General features: G+C 44.7%; 2 protein-coding genes across 5 annotated transcripts in view; one reads left to right on the top strand and one right to left on the bottom strand.

The window, feature by feature from the left end:
• The window catches only part of LOC106562390 (transcription initiation factor TFIID subunit 4), a 97,217-nt gene extending 84,664 nt beyond the window's left edge, over positions 1 to 12,553 (top strand). The window contains exon 14 of the mRNA XM_045689292.2: positions 9,595 to 12,553. Coding sequence (XP_045545248.2) covers positions 9,595 to 9,765 — 171 coding nt within the window. The 3' untranslated portion in view covers positions 9,766 to 12,553. The remainder of the gene's footprint in view (positions 1 to 9,594) is intronic.
• An 880-nt stretch (positions 12,554 to 13,433) lies between these two features.
• The window catches only part of LOC106562374 (BTB/POZ domain-containing protein kctd15), a 29,330-nt gene continuing 23,770 nt past the window's right edge, over positions 13,434 to 18,993 (bottom strand). For all 4 annotated transcript variants that reach the window (XM_014127223.3, XM_014127219.3, XM_014127222.3 and 1 more), the window contains exon 5: positions 13,434 to 17,124. In XM_014127223.3, coding sequence (XP_013982698.1) covers positions 16,966 to 17,124 — 159 coding nt within the window. In that variant the 3' untranslated portion in view covers positions 13,434 to 16,965. The remainder of the gene's footprint in view (positions 17,125 to 18,993) is intronic.

The following is an 18,993-nucleotide window of genomic DNA, read 5'->3' as shown; positions in this document are numbered from 1 at the left end:
GAAGACAAATATCTAAATGATGGTAAGCATCCTCTTGCTGTCTTCCTGATCAGTTTGTGTGCTGAAATATGTAGGCGCCATAATGATACTGATTGTACACTATGCACATCATGTTAGTTGTATTGTACATGCACATCCACGCTCCCTGGTCTCTCCCAGCCAGGGTGAACTGCAGTGTGTCTATCCCATTGGCACAATGTCATGTAAGAGTGTGGAGGTGAGGAGGTAAGGGCTGTAGCCAGTGTTAGCGGACTGGGGCCCTTCTCTAGAGTATCCAGTCTCTATAGTCACCTCTCCTCTCAGCCCCCTGTCCTCTCCTCAGGTTCTCCACAGCTCTGTTTGTCTGTGTGTCTCAGGGCGCCAAACAACTGAAACGTCTGAAAGGATGTATCGAGGTATCCCTGTGTGTGTTGCAGGATGGATATGTCATGTGACATAATGCCTCGCAGCACCCATCACAGATAAAATGACAGATGCTGCTTTTTGCCTCGTGGATCTTTCTCAGCAGCAAAGACGATTTTGCAAAGACGAACTCTCTCTGTCTCTCTCTCTATCTCTTTCTCTCTATCTCTCTCTCCACGGTGACCTTACAAAGCGTGCCATTCTGCCGTTCATTTAATGTCAGACACCCTTACTATATAATTGCTGTTGATGGGAAAAGCGTGGTGTTTTGACTTCTCGCCTCTCCTTATATCTGACACTCAGCCATCTGCTTTGTTTTGTGTTTGTGAGTGTATTTTCCTATTTCCCCCCTTAACATGAGTCAACATGCATTTGAAAGAGGGATTGGTCTCCATAGATACAGACAACAACAGACCGTGTGTTTGGGTTGCTGGCAGGTTGCAGAGGCTTATTAAGATGAGGGGAGGGGAGGAGGAAGAGAAGAGGCTGCCTGCGACTCTGCTGCGTTAGCTAAGTGAAATCAGCTTGGCTCGCTGGCAGCAGGCTGACCTTTCTCCCTGTATTTGGATCACTTACCCAGGCTGAGGCTCGCCATGAACCGGGTCCCCACAGGAGCTGAGTGAGGCATTCTGGGAGCTCCAGACCACGAGGCCAGGAGGCTAGTAGTGATGTCCAGGGCTACTGCCCATCCCCACCTCCCTCCTCACCCCTCCATGCCAGCGGCCACCCGCCCCGTCTGTCCAGGTGGATGGATGGCTTTGATTGGTGGAGTGTGTTGCTGTGTCGCAGGGCGGTGGGGTGAGTGGCAGTAATTGGCATGGCAGCGGGCAGGCCCATCTTTCACGTGTGGTCAGTCGTGATTGGCCTGATGAGCCAGGCAGGGTGAGGGTAGGGGCGCTCCTTCCCAGTGAGGACCCTGGGGGCGAAGGAGACAGACGGAGGCCTGTCCCGTGTGCACCTCCACCCCGACTGGCCCTCCCGACTTGTCAACATCACTGACAGGAACAGATGTGTGGAGGGAGACATGGAAGGGACAAATGGAACTCTATTCCCTATAAAGAGCACTACTTTTTTCCAGAGCTCTATGAGTACTATAGTGCACTCTATAGGGAATAACTTTTGACCAGAGCGCTATGAGTACAATCAAATTGTATTAGTCACATGTGCCGAATTCAACAGAATTCAACCTTACAGTGAAATGCTTACTTACGAACCCCTAACCAACAATGCAGTTAAAAAAAATATGGATACGAATAAGAAATTAAAGTAACAAGTAATTAATGAGCAGCAGTAAAATAACAATAGAGAGACTATATACAGGGGGGTACTGGTAGAGAGTCAGTGTGCGGGGGCACCGGTTAGTTGAGGTAATATGTACATGAAGGTAGAGTTATTAAAGTGACTATGCATAGATGATAACAACAGAGTAGCAGCGGCTTAAAGGGGGTGGGGGGGCAATGCAAATAGTCTGGGTAGCCATTTGATTAGATGTTCAGGAGTCTTATGGCTTGGGGGTAGAAGCTGTTTATAAGCCTCTTGGACCTAGACTTGCCGCTCCGGTACCGCTTGCAGTGCGCTGGCAGAGAAAACAGTCTATGACTAGGGTAGCTGGAGTCTTTGACAATTTTTTGGGCCTTCCTCTGACACCGCCTGGTATAGAGGTCCTGGATGGCAGGAAGCTTGGCCCCAGTGATGTACTGTGCCGTTCACACTACCCTCTGCAGTGCCTTGCGGTCGGAGGCCGAACAGTTGCCATACCAGGCAGAGATGCAAGCAGTCAGGATGCTCTCGATAGTGCAGCAGTAGAACCTTTTGAGGATCTGAGGACCCATGCCAAATCTTTTTAGTCTCCTGAGGGGGAATAGGTTTTGTCGTGCCCTCTTCACAACTGTCTTGGTGTGCTTGGACCATGTTAGTTTGTTGGTGATGTGGACACCAAGGAACTTGAAGCTCTCAACCTGCTCCACTGCAGCCCCATTGATGAGAATGGGGGTGTGCTTGGTCCTATTTTTCCTGTAGTCCACAATCATCTCCTTTGTCTTGATCACGTTAAGGGAGAGGTTGTTGTCCTGGCACCACACGGCCAGGTCTCTGACCTCCTCCCTATAGGCTGTCTCGTCGTTGTTGGTGATCAGGCCTACCACTGTTGTGTCGTCGCCAAACTTAATGATGGTGTTGGAGTCGTGCCTGACCGTGCAGTCATGAGTGAACATGGAGTACAGGAGGGGACTGAGCACGCACCCCTGAGGGGCCCCTGTGTTGAGGATCAGCGTGGCAGATGTGGGGGCAGCTCGTCAGGAAGACCAGGATCCAGTTGCAGAGGGAGGTGTTTAGTCCCAGGGTCCTTAGCTTATTGAAGAGCTTTGAGGGCACTATGGTGTTGGAACGCTGAGCTGTAGTCAATGAATAGCATTCTCATATAGGTGTTCCTTTTGTCCAGGTGGGAAAGGGCAGTGTGGAATGCAATAGAGATTGCGGCATCTGTGGATCTGTTGGGGCGGAATGCAAATTGGAGTGGGTCTAGGGTTTCTGGAATAATATTGTTGATGTGAACCATGACCAGCCTTTCAAAGCATTTCATGGCTACAGATGTGAGTGTTACGGGTTGGAAGTCATTTAGGCAGGTTACCTTCGTGTTCTTGGGCACAGGCACTATGGTGGTCTGCTTAAAATATGTTGGTTTTACAGACTCGGACAGGGAGAGGTTGAAAATGTCAGTGAAGACACCGGCCAGTTTGTCAGCGCATTCTCGCAGTACACGTCCTTGTAATCCGTCTGGCCCTGCAGCCTTGTGAATGTTGACCTGTTTAAAGGTCTTACTCACGTCGGCTGCAGAGTGTGCGATCACAGTCTTCCGGAACAGCTGGTGCATGCATGTTTCAGTGTTATTTGCCTCGTAGCAAGCATAGAAGTAGTTTAGCTCGTCTGGTAGGCTCGTGTCACTGGGCAGCTCTCGTCTGTGCTTCCCTTTGCAGTCTGTAATGGTTTGCAAGCCCTGCCACATCCGACGAGCATCAGAGCCGGTGTAGTACGATTCGATCTTAGTCCTGTATTGATGCTTTGCCTGTTTGTAGGTTCGTCGGAGGGCATAGCGAGATTTCTTATAAGCTTCCGGGTTAGAGTCTGCTCCTTGAAAGCGGCAGCTCTAGCCTTTAGGTCAGTGCGGATGTTGCCTGTAATCCATGACTTCTGGTTGGGGTATGTACGTACGGTCACTGTGGGGACGATGTCATCGATGCACGTATTGATGAAGCCATTGACTGATGTGGTGTACTCCTTAATGCCATCGGAGGAATCCCGGAACATATTCCAGTCTGTGCTAGCAAAACAGTCCTGTAATTTAGCATCTGCATCATTTGACCACTTTTTATTGATCTAGTCACTGGTGCTTCCTGCTTTAATTTTTGCTTGTAAGCAGGAATCAGGAGGATAGAATTATGGTCAGATTTGCCAAATGGAGGGCGAGGGAGAGCTTTGTAAGCGTCTCTGTGTGTGGAGTAAAGGTGGTCCAGAGTTTTTTCCCCTCTGGTTGCACATTTAACATGCTGATAGAAATTTGGTAAAACGGATTTAAGTTTCCATACATTAAAGTCCCCGGCTACTAGGATCGCCGCCTCTGGGTGAGCATTTTCTTGTTTGCTTATGACGGAATACAGCTCCTTCAATGCTGTCTTAGTGCCAGCCTCAGTCTGTGGTGGTATGTAAACAGGTACGAAAAATACAGATGAAAACTCTCTAGGTAGATAGTGTGGTTTACAGCTTATCATGAGATACTCTACCTCAGGCGAGCAATAGCTCGAGACTTCCTTAGATATCATGCACCAGCTGTTATTTACAAGAATACGTAGCCCGCCGCCTCTTGTCTTACCAGACGCCGCTGTTTTATCCTGCCGGTACAGCGTATAACCAGCCAGCTGTATGTTGATAGTGTCGTCGTTCAGCCACGACTCTGTGAAGCATAAGATATTACAGTTTTGAATGTCCCGTTGGTAGTTTAATCTTCCGTGTAGGTCATTCATTTTATTCTCCAGATTGCACGTTTGCTAGCAGAATGGAAGGAATTTGGGGTTTATTCGATCGCCTACGAATTCTCAGAAGGCAGCCCGCCCTCTGGCCCCTTTTTCTCCGCCTCCTCTTCACGCAAATCACGGGTATCTGGGCCTGTTCCCGAGAAAGCAGTCTATCATTCGCGTCGGGCTTGTTAAACAAAAAAAAGGATTCTGCCAGTCCGTGGTGAGTAATCGCTGTCCTGATGTCCAGAAGATATTTTCGGTCATAAGAGACGGTAGCAGCAACATTATGTACAAAATAAGTTAAAAAATAAGTTACATACAATGCAAACAAACAAACAAAAAAACTAAATATGTTGGGACACGTAAAACGTCAGCCCTCTTCTCCGGCGTCATTTTATACTTTAGTGCGCTCTATAGGGAATAACTTTTGATCAGAGCACTATGAGGACTATAGTGCACATGTCTCTGCTAGGTAAAGCCCCGCCTTATCTTAACTCACTGGTCACCATAGCAGCACCCACTTGTAGCACGCGCTCCAGCAGGTATATCTCACTGGTTACCCCCAAAGCCAATTCCTCCTTTGGTCGTCTTTCCTTCCAGTTCTCTGCTGCCAATGACTGGAACGAACTGCAAAAATCTCTGAAGCTGGAGACTCATATCTCCCTCACTAGCTTTAAGCACCAGCTGTCAGAGCAGCTCACAGATCACTGCACCTGTACATAGCCCATCTGTAAACAGCCCATCTATCTACCTACCTCATCCCCATACTGTATTTATTTATTTATCTTGCTCCTTTGCACCCCAGTATCTCTACTTGCACATTCATCTTCTGCCCATCTACCATTCCAGTGTTTAATTGCTATATTGTAATTACTTCGCCACCATGGCATATTTATTGCCTTAGCTCCCTTATCTTGCACTCACTGTATATTTACATTTTAGTCATTTAGCAGATGCTCTTATCCAGAGCGACTTACAGTAGTGAATGCATACATTTCATTTCATGCATATTTTTTTTTATTTTTGTATTTTTTTGTACTGACCCCCCGTGGGAATCGAACCCACAACCCTGGCGTTGCACACACCATGCTGGCGTTGCAAACACCATGCTCTACCAACTGAGCCACAGGGAAGACTATATAGACTTTTTGTTTTCTTTTGTTCTACTATATTACTGACTGTATGTTTTTGTTTATTCCATGTGTCGAATTGCTATGCTTTATCTTGGCCAGGTCGCAGTTGCAAATGAGAACTTGTTCTCAACTAGCCTACCTGGTTAAATAAAGGTTGAATAAAATTAATAAATAAAATATAGTGAATAACTTTTTACCAGAGCCCTATGTGTACTATAGTGTACTCTATAGGGAATAACTTTTGACCAGAGCTCTATGTGTACTATAGTGTACTCTATAGGGAATAACTGTTGACCAGAGCTATATGAGTATTATAGTGCACTCTATAGGGAATAACTTTTGACCAGAGCTCTATGTGTACTATAGTGCACTCTATAGAGAATAACTGTTGACCAGAGCTCTATGAATACTATAGTGCACTCTATAGGGAATAACCTTTGACCAGAGCTCTATGTGTACTATAGTGCACTCTATAGAGAATAACTGTTGACCAGAGCCCAATGTGTACTATAGTGCACTCTATAGGGAATAACTTTTGACCAGAGCTCTATGTGTACTATAGTGCACTCTATAGGGAATAACTGTTGACCAGAGCTCTATGAGTACTATAGTGCACTCTATAGGGAATAACTGTTGACCAGAGCCCAATGTGTACTATAGTGCACTCTATAGGGAATAACTGTTGACCAGAGCTATATGAGTACTATAGTGCACTCTATAGGGAATAACTGTTGACCAGAGCTCTATGAGTACTATAGTGCACTCTATAGGGAATAACTTTTGACCAGAGCTCTATGTGTACTATAGTGCACTCTATAGGGAATAAGGTTATATTTGGGACGCAACCTAGAGACTACGGAGAGGCTGTGGCCACCCTTACTCTGCAGGGTATTTGAAGCTAGATACTGTCATGTATACAAAGTCTATAGGGTGAATTTGTACAACTGCACTGTAGTCTTGGGTCCTGTAAATCCATACCTTTCATATGCTTGCAATTAGGCTCTGTCTATACAACTGTATGTTTATAGAGCACTGCAATCAATGTAATTGTGGGAGGGTGTTATGGGGAGTTCCTAACGGAAATGACTGAGTGGGCATTTTGGTGGATTTGCCACCTGATGTTTTTCGTTTGGAAACGTAAACGGTTGTCTGTGATTTATATCAGGGTTCTGTATACACTCATTCTATATTTTAATATAATTCTTTGCATAGAATTGAACAAACAAGGAGTTCCTTTTCAGAATGGAAAAGTCAGCTGAAAATGTGTTCATTTCCAGGGCGACATAAAGAGCTATGAAGACAGTTAAATATGAACGATGTCTTCTCCCTCAGTCTGAGCACATCAAGATTGTTTTCATGATCTTCACATCCTGCTAGTTTAAGTGCAATGTAATGCTATACATTATTTCTTTGTTTACTAGAATGCACGTAAAGTTCTGGACTTTATTAATGAATCAGCGTTGATCTCGTTCTCTTACTCTACGAGAGGGTTTTACTTTGTTAAAACTGAAGTAAGGGCTTGTAAGTAAGCATTTCACTGTTCTATTCGGTGCATGTGACAAATCAAATTTGATTTGAATTAAGTGTATGTGCCTAATTGTTGAGAGAGGCTAGCCTATATGCAGCACTCAAATATTTCCTGTCTAACAAGGATGTGTTCATTTTTAGACATGGGAAACAGTCAAGGTATATCTTCAACAGCTTGGGTGACTTAGACACAGAGCAGTGAAGGCGTTCACAGTATTGAAAGCCTTGTCATGATTGGATGATATTGATGTTAGAGATATGTTGTCCCTTACCTACTTTACCTTCCCCTCTCTCTGTCTCTTCTCTCTCTTCTCCCTGTCTCTTCTCTCTGTCTCTTCTCTCTGTCTCTTCTCTCTCTTCTCCCTATCTCTTCTCTCTGTCTCTTCTCTCTGTCTCTTCTCCCTGTCTCTTCTCCCTGTCTCTTCTCTCTGTCTCTTCTCTCTGTCTCTTCTCCCTGTCTCTTCTCCCTGTCTCTTCTCTCTGTCTCTTCTCGCTGTCTCTTCTCTGTCTCTTCTCCCTGTCTCTTCTCCCTGTCTCTTCTCCCTGTCTCTTCTCCCTGTCTCTTCTCTCTGTCTCTTCTCTCTGTCTCTTCTCTCTGTCTCTTCTCTCTGTCTCTTCTCCCTGTCTCTTCTCCCTGTCTCTTCTCCCTGTCTCTTCTCTCTGTCTCTTCTCGCTGTCTCTTCTCTGTCTCTTCTCCCTGTCTCTTCTCCCTGTCTCTTCTCCCTATCTCTTCTCTCTGTCTCTTCTCTCTGTCTCTTCTCGCTGTCTCTTCTCCCTGTCTCTTCTCTCTGTCTCTTCTCGCTGTCTCTTCTCTGTCTCTTCTCCCTGTCTCTTCTCCCTGTCTCTTCTCTCTGTCTCTTCTCCCTGTCTCTTCTTTCTCTTCTCCCTGTCTCTTCTCTCTGTCTCTTCTCCCTGTCTCTTCTCTCTGTCTCTTCTCTCTGTCTCTTCTCTCTGTCTCTTCTCGCTGTCTCTTCTCCCTGTCTCTTCTCCCTGTCTCTTCTCCCTGTCTCTTCTCGCTGTCTCTTCTCCCTGTCTCTTCTCTCTGTCTCTTCTCGCTGTCTCTTCTCTGTCTCTTCTCCCTGTCTCTTCTCCCTGTCTCTTCTCCCTATCTCTTCTCTCTGTCTCTTCTCTCTGTCTCTTCTCGCTGTCTCTTCTCCCTGTCTCTTCTCTCTGTCTCTTCTCGCTGTCTCTTCTCTGTCTCTTCTCCCTGTCTCTTCTCCCTGTCTCTTCTCTCTGTCTCTTCTCCCTGTCTCTTCTTTCTCTTCTCCCTGTCTCTTCTCTCTGTCTCTTCTCCCTGTCTCTTCTCCCTGTCTCTTCTCTCTGTCTCTTCTCCCTGTCTCTTCTCCCTGTCTCTTCTCCCTGTCTCTTCTCCCTGTCTCTTCTCCCTGTCTCTTCTCCCTGTCTCTTCTCCCTGTCTCTTCTCCCTGTCTCTTCTCCCTGTCTCTTCTCCCTGTCTCTTCTCCCTGTCTCTTCTCGCTGTCTCTTCTCGCTGTCTCTTCTCCCTGTCTCTTCTCCCTGTCTCTTCTCTCTGTCTCTTCTCGCTGTCTCTTCTCGCTGTCTCTTCTCCCTGTCTCTTCTCCCTGTCTCTTCTCCCTGTCTCTTCTCCCTGTCTCTTCTCCCTGTCTCTTCTCCCTGTCTCTTCTCCCTGTCTCTTCTCTCTGTCTCTTCTCCCTGTCTCTTCTCCCTGTCTCTTCTCCCTGTCTCTTCTCCCTGTCTCTTCTCCCTGTCTCTTCTCCCTGTCTCTTCTCCCTGTCTCTTCTCCCTGTCTCTTCTCCCTGTCTCTTCTCCCTGTCTCTTCTCCCTGTCTCTTCTCCCTGTCTCTTCTCCCTGTCTCTTCTCTCTGTCTCTTCTCCCTGTCTCTTCTCCCTGTCTCTTCTCCCTGTCTCTTCTCTCTGTCTCTTCTCCCTGTCTCTTCTCCCTGTCTCTTCTCCCTGTCTCTTCTCCCTGTCTCTTCTCTCTGTCTCTTCTCCCTGTCTCTTCTCCCTGTCTCTTCTCTCTGTCTCTTCTCCCTGTCTCTTCTCCCTGTCTCTTCTCCCTGTCTCTTCTCCCTGTCTCTTCTCCCTGTCTCTTCTCCCTGTCTCTTCTCCCTGTCTCTTCTCCCTGTCTCTTCTCTCTGTCTCTTCTCCCCGTCTCTTCTCTCCGTCTCTTCTCCCTGTCTCTTCTCCCTGTCTCTTCTCTCTGTCTCTTCTCCCTGTCTCTTCTCCCTGTCTCTTCTCCCTGTCTCTTCTCCCTGTCTCTTCTCCCTGTCTCTTCTCCCTGTCTCTTCTCTCTGTCTCTTCTCCCTGTCTCTTCTCTCTGTCTCTTCTCCCTGTCTCTTCTCTCTGTCTGTTTGAGTGCCAACAGAAACATTTTTAACTTGAATTGGTTATTTAATTCTTACCAGCTACCTACAGCCGCTAGCCTTGGAGCAGACCCTCTACTCCTCTGCTCCTCTCCTCTCTCTGTCCTCAGGTGTACATGATGTTGAGATGGATCTGTTGTCCCAGGACTCACCCCCTGTCCTCTCTCTCTCTCCCTAGGTATCAGGCAGCTCAGTGGGGTCGCCGGGTGCCGCCTCCTCCCCCTCCACGTCGTCACAGCGGCAACGTCAACGCATCACCCGCGTCAACCTCAGGGACTTCATCTTCTACATGGAGCAGGAGAGAGACACAGCCCACTCACTTCTGCTCTACCGGGCTCTGCTCAAATAGCACCCTCTCCCTCCCAGCACCCTCCTCTCTCTCCCTTACCATCTCCTTCTACTCCTGCAACGTGCCTTCAATCGGGTCAGATGTTTCAGCTCAGTGTCTGTGTTGTGATGTTGATATTAACGTAGCTTTTGATATAAAGGCGAGAGAAAATACTCACTAAAATGTATTGTATGTGTCTTTATCTGTTTTAGCTTAATGATAAATACACTGAGTACCAAACATTAAGAACACCTTCCTAATATTGTCCTTTTGCCTTTTGCCCCCAGAACAACTCAGTTTGTCGGGGTATTGACTCTACAAGGTGTCGAAAGTGTTTCACAGGGATGCTGGCCCATGTTGACTCCAATGCTTCCCACAGTTGTGTCAAGTTGGCTGGATGTCCTTTTGGTGGTGGACCATTGTTGATACACATGGGAAACTGTTGAGTGTGAAAAACCCAGCAGCGTTGCAGTTCTTGACACAAACCGGTGCGCCTGGCACCTACTACCATACCTTGTTCAAAGGCACTTAAATCTTTTGTTTTGACCATTCACCCTCTGAATGGCACACATACACAATCCATGTCTCAAAAATCCTTCTTTAACGTGTCTCCTCCCCTTCATCTAAACTGATTGAAGTGGATTTAACAAGTGACATCAATAAGGGATCATAGCTTTCACCTGGATTCATCTGGTCAGTCTATATCATGGAAAGAGCAGGTGTTCATAATGTTTTGTGCACTCACTATTTATGTATTTAGAGTGTTGAATTTAAGGCCATGGTGATGCAAACTCCTTGGGTATTATTGGGACTGGGTTTTTAAGGAGAGATGTGTTTTTGTGTCTAAGGACCTGAGCCAGTACTTTTTCCATGTCAGTTGTAAATTTGATGTCCCAGGCGAAATTCTGAATGAACCATCTCAAAGTGATTTTCTTTAAAAGAATCATATTCTGAACTTAATACAGCCTACAATATTCTCTGAACGTATTTGTTGAACAAAGTTCAGTGAATATGGTTACACACAACTAACAATTCATAGAGTAGTCTGATTCTTTATACCAGAAAATGACCAGAGCAGCTTTTTGGAACATTTATCTTCAGAAAATGAATTATAGCAGAACAGAAATCGAGCTCTTTAAATGTAAATAGTCATTTTGAATACTTTTAAACAGCATGTATGATATTTCTACCACATGTAATGTTAATTACTCAGTACTGAGATATTCTGTAAAATCATGTGCATTGAAATTTATGTTATTTTATTTGGATCCCCATTAGCTGACGCCATCACGACAGCTAGTCTACCTGGGGTCCGACACGAAATGAAAAAGACATTACAGACAAAAATACTTTATAATTTACATACAGTACACTTAAAAAACATGAACAAATGTAAAATACCTGAAAGGTAACATTTAACTGTCATTAGGAAAAATTGTATTCTTTGTATTCTTTCACTTTATAAACTTTGTTTTAATGCAATGCAGATAGTCTTATCCAATCCAACAGGTCAATAATTAAACAATGATCAGAGTTACCACAGTCCACCAATATGGTGGATTCTGGCATGTCACCCTCACTGAGCAATGCACAGTAGTCTCTCTGTACCCAAACTTATGGAGAGACTTGAGAGACTCTTTTTTTCCTAGATGTCCCTATAGAATTTAGATGTTGGCCATCTGTCTCATTGTTTGTGCCCATTTCCACAATACTTTAGGTTGTCTGAAGAACTTATTGTGTGAAGCCAGGCCCATACCCTCAGCAGACGCCCAGAGTGCAGTATGGTCGTTCGACAAGCAGCTCCCATCTTAGGGTTTCCTCTGTTTCACTTCATGACTATTAACAATACATATCAGATGTGTGAGGACTGGACAGTTGTTGGAGTACAGTTTTGAGAATTCTTCATTTTAGCCTAATATTGACATTGCAATGTTTTTAGAGTTGTATGTTTTTATGTTCTCTCTAGAATGAGAGATAGGAGAGTAATGCCTCTCTGTCAGTAGCTATAGATCCTTGTCATTAGGGTCCAACTCTGCAAGGCCTCAGTGTTGTCACCTGTTTCTGACCATCCTATTATTAACATGGCCTTTCTCTTATTGGTTGGTTTTGAATACACTAGCCTCTATGCAGCTTCTGTCTTGTGTCGCTTTGTCATTTATTTGTTGAATGGGCAACATTTGAAATTAATGTGCATTGAAGATTTTTTCTAACAGCACTATTATATACTGTTTTTTTTATTACTTATACAATGAGAAAAAAACAGAACGCCGTGTTACCAATGTATAGAAAAAAATAGTTCCTGTCTCTTAAGCATCAAACAGTATTGTCAGTTGGTGTTGAAAGGGAAACGTATTTTTTAACTATTTATATATTTTTCTTTTGAGTTCTTTTTTCATTGGCATTTCATTTGCCACATTTTAGGCAATGCAATTTTATCTCAAAAGTACTTATAGTTGAAAAAATGGAAGTTTAAAAGAAGCACAAAAATACCTATTTGTTCAGTGGTTAATATTTGAATAATTATTTGTATGATTTCTGATAAATAAATAAGCAGGAGAACATTTCTACTACTTCAGCTTTTTAGCCAAAATATAAGGATTACTGATGTACCCAATTGGAAAATGTTTTAATGTATGGATAATTTGTAAATATTGTTTACAAGACCATGTGTTTATTAGGACTATGTTATTTTTGGTAAACTCTGTACATATCCTGAAAATGTCCTGTTTGTGTGAAAAACATACTTCTGTATTTGTACCTATTTTGTAAAAGAATAAATAAACTGTTTACTAAATTAAGCAGACACAGACTTTTGTGATTTGAGTACAATTTCTTTGAATATCCATAATATCCATATCCATCTGTAATATGTTTAGTAACACTTGATACCATACAGTACAGTTCTGTAGTTAAGCAGAGTAACTGGATTTGGTAGTACAGCTTTATTAAAGTACTGTACTTAAATTGTGTAGCTGTAGCTTAAGTGTTGTAATTACTGTACTATATAACAGGTTAGTATGTTAGCTACGCATAGTAGTCAGTTTCTCTTCATTATTTAAATCTAACTACAAAATCAACAGTAATGTTTTTACAAGACAGTTAGCTGTACCCAAACTGAAATTGACTAATGAAACCAACTTCATATCCATTTACTAGCATTACACATGCTAAGTACAAATTGAGTTAAGTACCAGTACTAGAGACCAAGAAGAAGTCCCCTCCGGATTCTACTGCTAATTAAGTGGCAGCATTTTGAAAAGACCAAAACGTTTAACTCGGTGCTAAACACAGGGATTTGGGAGCAGATTCTGGTGGATTTTTTTTCTAGATGCAGCAGCAGGCCCATTTGAAAGTCCCTTTGGCGCCTCAGAGTGCTGATCTTGATTTAACCCCTAACGTCCCCTACTTTACCCATGCAGGGACTAAACTGGTGCACTGCAAAGATATGTTTGTGCGGGGTCTGACATGTTTCTGGGGGATTATAGTATATTGAGAGTTCACTTCAAGTCAAACTGAAAAAGTTCATGACCACCTAAGAAACCACAAGAGATCTGTTTTACATGTAGCTGCATGAGGTGTACTGTATTTTCCCTCTTGAAAGAGACAGTGTTAGTGCAGATGAAAGGAGGAAAAAACAACACCCTATTATCCAAGAAATGACACAAAGGACAAGACAGAAGCAGAAAATATACAGTATATCCTTTTATTATCGCAAATATGCAAGAAAAATCAAATGGACACACTGTAAGTGAACACATGCCCTTTAATACCACAGTCTAATTATTAAAACATTTTAAATAATATACATTTTGTACCTTAAGTATACCCTTTTGAAATGTTTTTAATCCATATGTACACAACATAATGCTTGCAAATTGGAAATTATTTTCATTATTTTTGTTTCGTAGTGAGTGAGAGGACTTAGAGGTCTCTTTTTTAATTAGACGGTTGAGGGCTCAGTAAAAGCCAGAGTCCTGATAACAATTTAATATACAAACAATGGTACAACTGCCCTCCGGTCTCTGGACTTCACACCACACAGAGAAGTGGTAGGACTCCTTGTTAATTATGGTCTACCAACTTACTGACCACAAATTACTAAAAGAAAATGGTACACTCTCAGAAGAAAAGAGTGCTATGTGGCACCATGTGTCCCTGTAGGGGAACCCTCTGAAAAAAGGTTCCAGATAGAACCATTTAAGATCAAATAGAGCTATTTCTGGTTCCAAATAGCACCCTTTAACAGGTTCTATTTGAAATCCAGGTTCTATTTGGAACCCAAAACGGTTATATCTGGAGCCAACTTTCAGGGGGGTCTCCTACAGGGACAAATGGTGCTGCACAGCAGTCTTTTTTTCTGAGTGCATGTGTGAAAACATACAATATGTTAGAGAAAATGGCCCAATAATGTAATGAGGTATCTGTGAGAATCTGACACCTGTAAAAGGTATTGTTGAGTTGCTTTACTCTTGTGTCAACAAGGAAGTGAACTGATGAAGGTGAGCTAATGCTGCCACATACTGTAACTATTCAGAACCATTGAGAACTGAGCCGGTTACCTTCAGATGTAAAGTTGAATCTAGAGATACCAGAGGACATAAAGTAGGGAGGGAATGTTTGTTTGGTCTGGTGCGGTGCAGTCCAGTGAGCCATGGGGGTAACGTTAGGAGGGTGCTCTGTACAGAAGGGTCTGGGAATGTGATGACGCAGTGGGGGGCACAACCCTTGTCTCTACTGGCATTGCTGAGGAGCTGGGAGTGCATGGGAGCCCGGGGGACCTGCTGGGCTCTGAAGCCCCACATCCCTCAGCAACATGAAAGGCCTGGTTGGCCATTCCCTTTGAGGCGACTGGATACAAGGGCCCAGGCCAGTAGCAGGTCAGAACAAAGAGGAGCCTGATTGGGAGGGAGGCCCCCCAGGAGGTCTGTGCTGCCTTCTGGACTTCTTGGAGCTAAACTAACTAACTAACCCTGGCCATCTTTAAGAACTGAAGAAGTCCTGGGGCTTGTTTAATCAGTGGACATCCACAGAGAGGACACTGAACACTAGGACCAAGTGGAGAGTTGGTTCATGTCAAATTAGAGTACCATCCCATTTGAATTAAGATTTTTGTAATGTTTAGTGAAACACCCACCTTAGGAGGTTTCAAAACAAACTCATTAACAAGCCGGTGCTGAACCAAGATCAAAATGGGCCTCTTTTTAATCAATTATTTTGGAACGGGAGAAACACAGTTACACAGATATGACAACGTTATACTCTTTCTTGTTTCTCTCTTTGATCCACAAATGTAGAGAATCAAACCATGGAATCACAGCAGGATAGAGTAAGTGCCTCCCACTCTTTTTCTCTGTAAACAATGCTCTGATGCTCAGCTTACAGTTCATTTTAGGTTATGCTGCTGCAGACACGTGAAGAGTGATTGAAATAATCCTGCCTTAGAAATGAAATGACAGACAGTCAGCAAGACAAACATCAGGGGCTTCCATGATTGAAGTATTGAATTGAATTGTTGAAGTATTGAAGCATTCTTTCAATTGTCAGACTATTTGTACTGTGTTTGTTTGTATAAAATAGTTTTGAATTATCATAGTGATTTCTGTGTCAAATAAACAATTATGAAAAAATGAATTTTAAACTTTGTACAATCATCAAATAGGCAACTTAGCTTTATCACCGAAGCTCTCTCAACACATCAATATGTGCTAATTACTATAAACACAATGAGATAATGTGTGGGTTGATTTGGCACTGGTCATCAGGACATATACTAAGAACTTTTTTGGGGTGGCGGAAGTTTTGTAGATGATGGGTTATAAGTGCAAAGTGATCAAACATTTAGAGTACATCTCATCACAATCATGGAGATACACTGATCTACCTCAGTTCACATGTTCCTCTTCAAGTTAGGAACATTCTGGCATTCCACAACCAATCAGCAACACATTCAGAGCCTTCATATGCAATTTCATTCAAATTTTCTCATTTCACATTGCAGATCATTTTACCTTTTGACTTTTAACTTTTTAATAAATATATGTACTCTCACATTGTTAATCTTATTTGATTTAAGATGTGTTTTACAGCTAATTGCGACAAAGCCAATGCACATTTTATGCATGCTACAAATGTTTCCTCTGAAAGATGTAGAAATGGCCAGGTTCCCTTGCAGCCCCATTTAAACAATGAGACCTTCTCCAGCTCTGAATGCATTACCAGCCAGACTGCTGATTTAGCCACGTAGCCTCCAGACATAATAGTGTTTCTATAGCCACTGCCAAGTCTCTCTTTCTCTCTCTCTCTCTCCTCTCTCTCTCTCTCTCTCTCTCTCTGTCTCTCTCTCTCTGTCTCTCTCTCTGTCTCTCTGTCTCTCTTTCTCATTCTCTCAAGCTTTCAAACCTAATGACTTTGAATACAATGTTCATACATCCTTCATATAGGAGGGAAAAAAACATAAAACAATCCTATTAATAATTGTTTACATCATGTTGTGACAGAACAGCAAAAAAACAGAGAAAAAAGTTGTACTTTATAAACAACAATGAAAATAAGAAAGACAATCAATCGGACCTCCCTTGGCTGCGAGGCCTGGTTGCTGGCTATAAGAGCAATGTGGGCTGGATGGCTGTCACTTCCTCCTCTTCCTCTCTGCCAGCCCTGTCCCTTGTTAGGCCAGGCCTCCCTAAATAGCACCTGCCTTGTCCCCACTCAGCTGCACTGGACGGCGCACACAACACATGGGCCTCACACAGACACGTACGGGACTGGACGACACACCGCCATGCGCTGCACTGAGGGCAAGGGGGCTGTGCTCCTCACTGAGGTCAGGACACCTCTTCACAAGGGGTCAGAGAGCCTTACAACTGGAGGAAAAAGAGATCGGTCACGGTGCTTAAATGGTTCAAGAGATGGAGCTGCTGTTTCAGTCTTTCTGTTCATCATCATAGTCCTATATTTCTTTGGGTGTTATTAGTAAACAGAATCAAATCCTTTTGTTTTCTTTCTTTCCTTTTTTGTGTTTATTCTACATTCCCCTTAGAGCACTGAGTTCCTCAGAGCTGGCAACGTTATCAGGCGTCTGCTAATACTTAGGTGTTTCTTGCTGGGTTGGTTTTTGTGGTGTGACATGGAGGGATATTAGGGTTTGGGTTTGTTCTGTTCTGTCCAGTAGGGGGGTGAGGAGCCCCTCATGGCTAGTCCCTCTCCTCTCCTAAAGTCTCTCTAGTCCAGGGGCTCCTGTTTTATCCTGATGGGGGTGTTCATGGACATACTCCGCCGGTCCTCACGGCACAGCACGTACTCGCTGAACTGGGAGGAGTCCACCCCGCCGCCGCAGGACGCTGCCACACTGAAACCCTTCTGGAACAGACGCTCTAGAACCTGCAGGGACAGAGCAACAACAGAGGTTTAATCAATCAAATCTATTCATAAAGCCCTTTGTACATTAGTAGCCACAAAATGCTTTGCAGTAACCCAGACTAGACCCGAAAGACCCGAAAGTAGAAGCACAGAGGCCAGGAAAAACTCCCAAAGGGTTAACACAGACTTATCAATAATAATGACCTTGTCCACCCACCACCTCCTCATCAATCAAAGCACATTTACTGGTGATGAGTCACGTATACAGTAGCACATGTCACTAACCCAATCACATAGATGGATATGTGCCGGAGGGGCGGTCAGACATCACACTGTCTCTAATATTCATGGGGGTGGGTGGTGTTGAAGGATCTGCTGCTGAGCTCAAAGTGATGGAGGGGGTTTGGGGTGTATTAGAGAGAGTTAGCTAGGTGTGTTTGGAGGGAGCTAGCTTGAGTTCAGTATATGGAGAGATGTCTAGGGCTCCTAATTGGATTAATGAACAGTAGGGGTTGAGGAGTGAGGCTGAGGCCTGTAAGATACTCGGAGCTGTGAGAGGCTGTGAGGGGCTGTTAGGAGCTGTGAGGAGCTGTGAGGAGCTGTGAGGAGCTGTGAGGGGCTGTGAGGAGCTGTGAGAGGCTGTGAGGTGCTGTTAGGAGCTGTGAGGAGCTGTGAGGTGCTGTGAGGGGCTGTGAGGAGTTGTGAGGGGCTGTGAGAGGCTGTGAGGTGCTGTGAGGGGCTGTGAGGAGCTGTGAGGAGCTGTGAGGAGTTGTGAGGGGCTGTGAGGAGCTGTGAGGAGCTGTGAGGGGCTGTGAGAGGCGGCTGTGAGGTGCTGTGAGGGGCTGTGAGGAGCTGTGAGAGGCTGTGAGGGGCTGTGAGGAGTTGTGAGAGGCTGTGAGGAGCTGTGAGGGGCTGTGAGGAGCTGTGAGGGGCTGTGAGGGGCTGTGAGGAGCTGCGAGGAGCTATGAGGGGCTGTGAGGAGCTGTGAGAGGCTGTGAGGAGTTGTGAGAGGCTGTGAGGAGTTGTGAGGGGCTGTGAAGAGCTGTGAGGGGCTGTGAGGAGTTGTGAGAGGCTGTGAGGAGCTGTGAGGGGCTGTGAGGAGCTGTGAGGAGCTGTGAGGGGCTGTGAGGAGCTGTGAGGAGCTATGAGGGGCTGTGAGGAGCTGTGAGAGGCTGTGAGGAGCTGTGAGGAGCTGTGAGGAGTTGTGAGGGGCTGTGAGGAGCTGTGAGGAGCTGTGAGGGACCCGTGGTGAATGAGGATAGGGGGAGAATATGCCCCTGACTGGATAATGGAGCTGGAGGGAGAAAACTGAGATGTGAGAGGGATGGATGCACGTTAGTGAGGCTCAGATTTTTTTCATCTCCTGTAATCCTTCTGGGTTTTTTAGGAGAGGGAGTATCTCTAAATCCCAATGTGAGGAGTGCTGTGTATTTATATATTCCCCAGTTCCTTTAATGGAGTGTTGCAGCGTATGGAAATGAAAGGTCTCGCTCAGGGCTAGCCTCCCTCTCCTTATATTGCCAGATATGAAGCCAGAGACGAAGATCACGCAAAATACATGCGTTTCGCCTGTTGCCCCATTTAAACACACACTCGCACACACACATACACACAAGTGAGAGTGGCCTCTCTAATTGCGAGAGTGGTGGCCCCATTGGAGGGCTAAAGCGGGACAATTAGTCCTGGTGGTTGAGCCACGCAGCCTCCTCAGTCTGGGGGTTAGGATGCCTGCTGAGGAATTCACAGATCACACAGACTGATAGGACTTGTTAAACAGGCCTGCTCAACTATTAATGGCTGGTTTAGACAACCCCCTACCACCTCGCCCTGCTTCCCCCCCCCCCTGCCCTGATGCAAAAACAAGGCAGAGAGTGCATCCCAAATTACACC

This window comes from Salmo salar, chromosome 11 (genome assembly GCF_965601325.2).
Source record: "Salmo salar chromosome 11, fSalSal1, whole genome shotgun sequence".
In the NCBI taxonomy this organism is placed as follows: Eukaryota; Metazoa; Chordata; class Actinopteri; order Salmoniformes; family Salmonidae; genus Salmo; species Salmo salar.
This window is presented reverse-complemented; position numbering and strand designations above follow the sequence as displayed.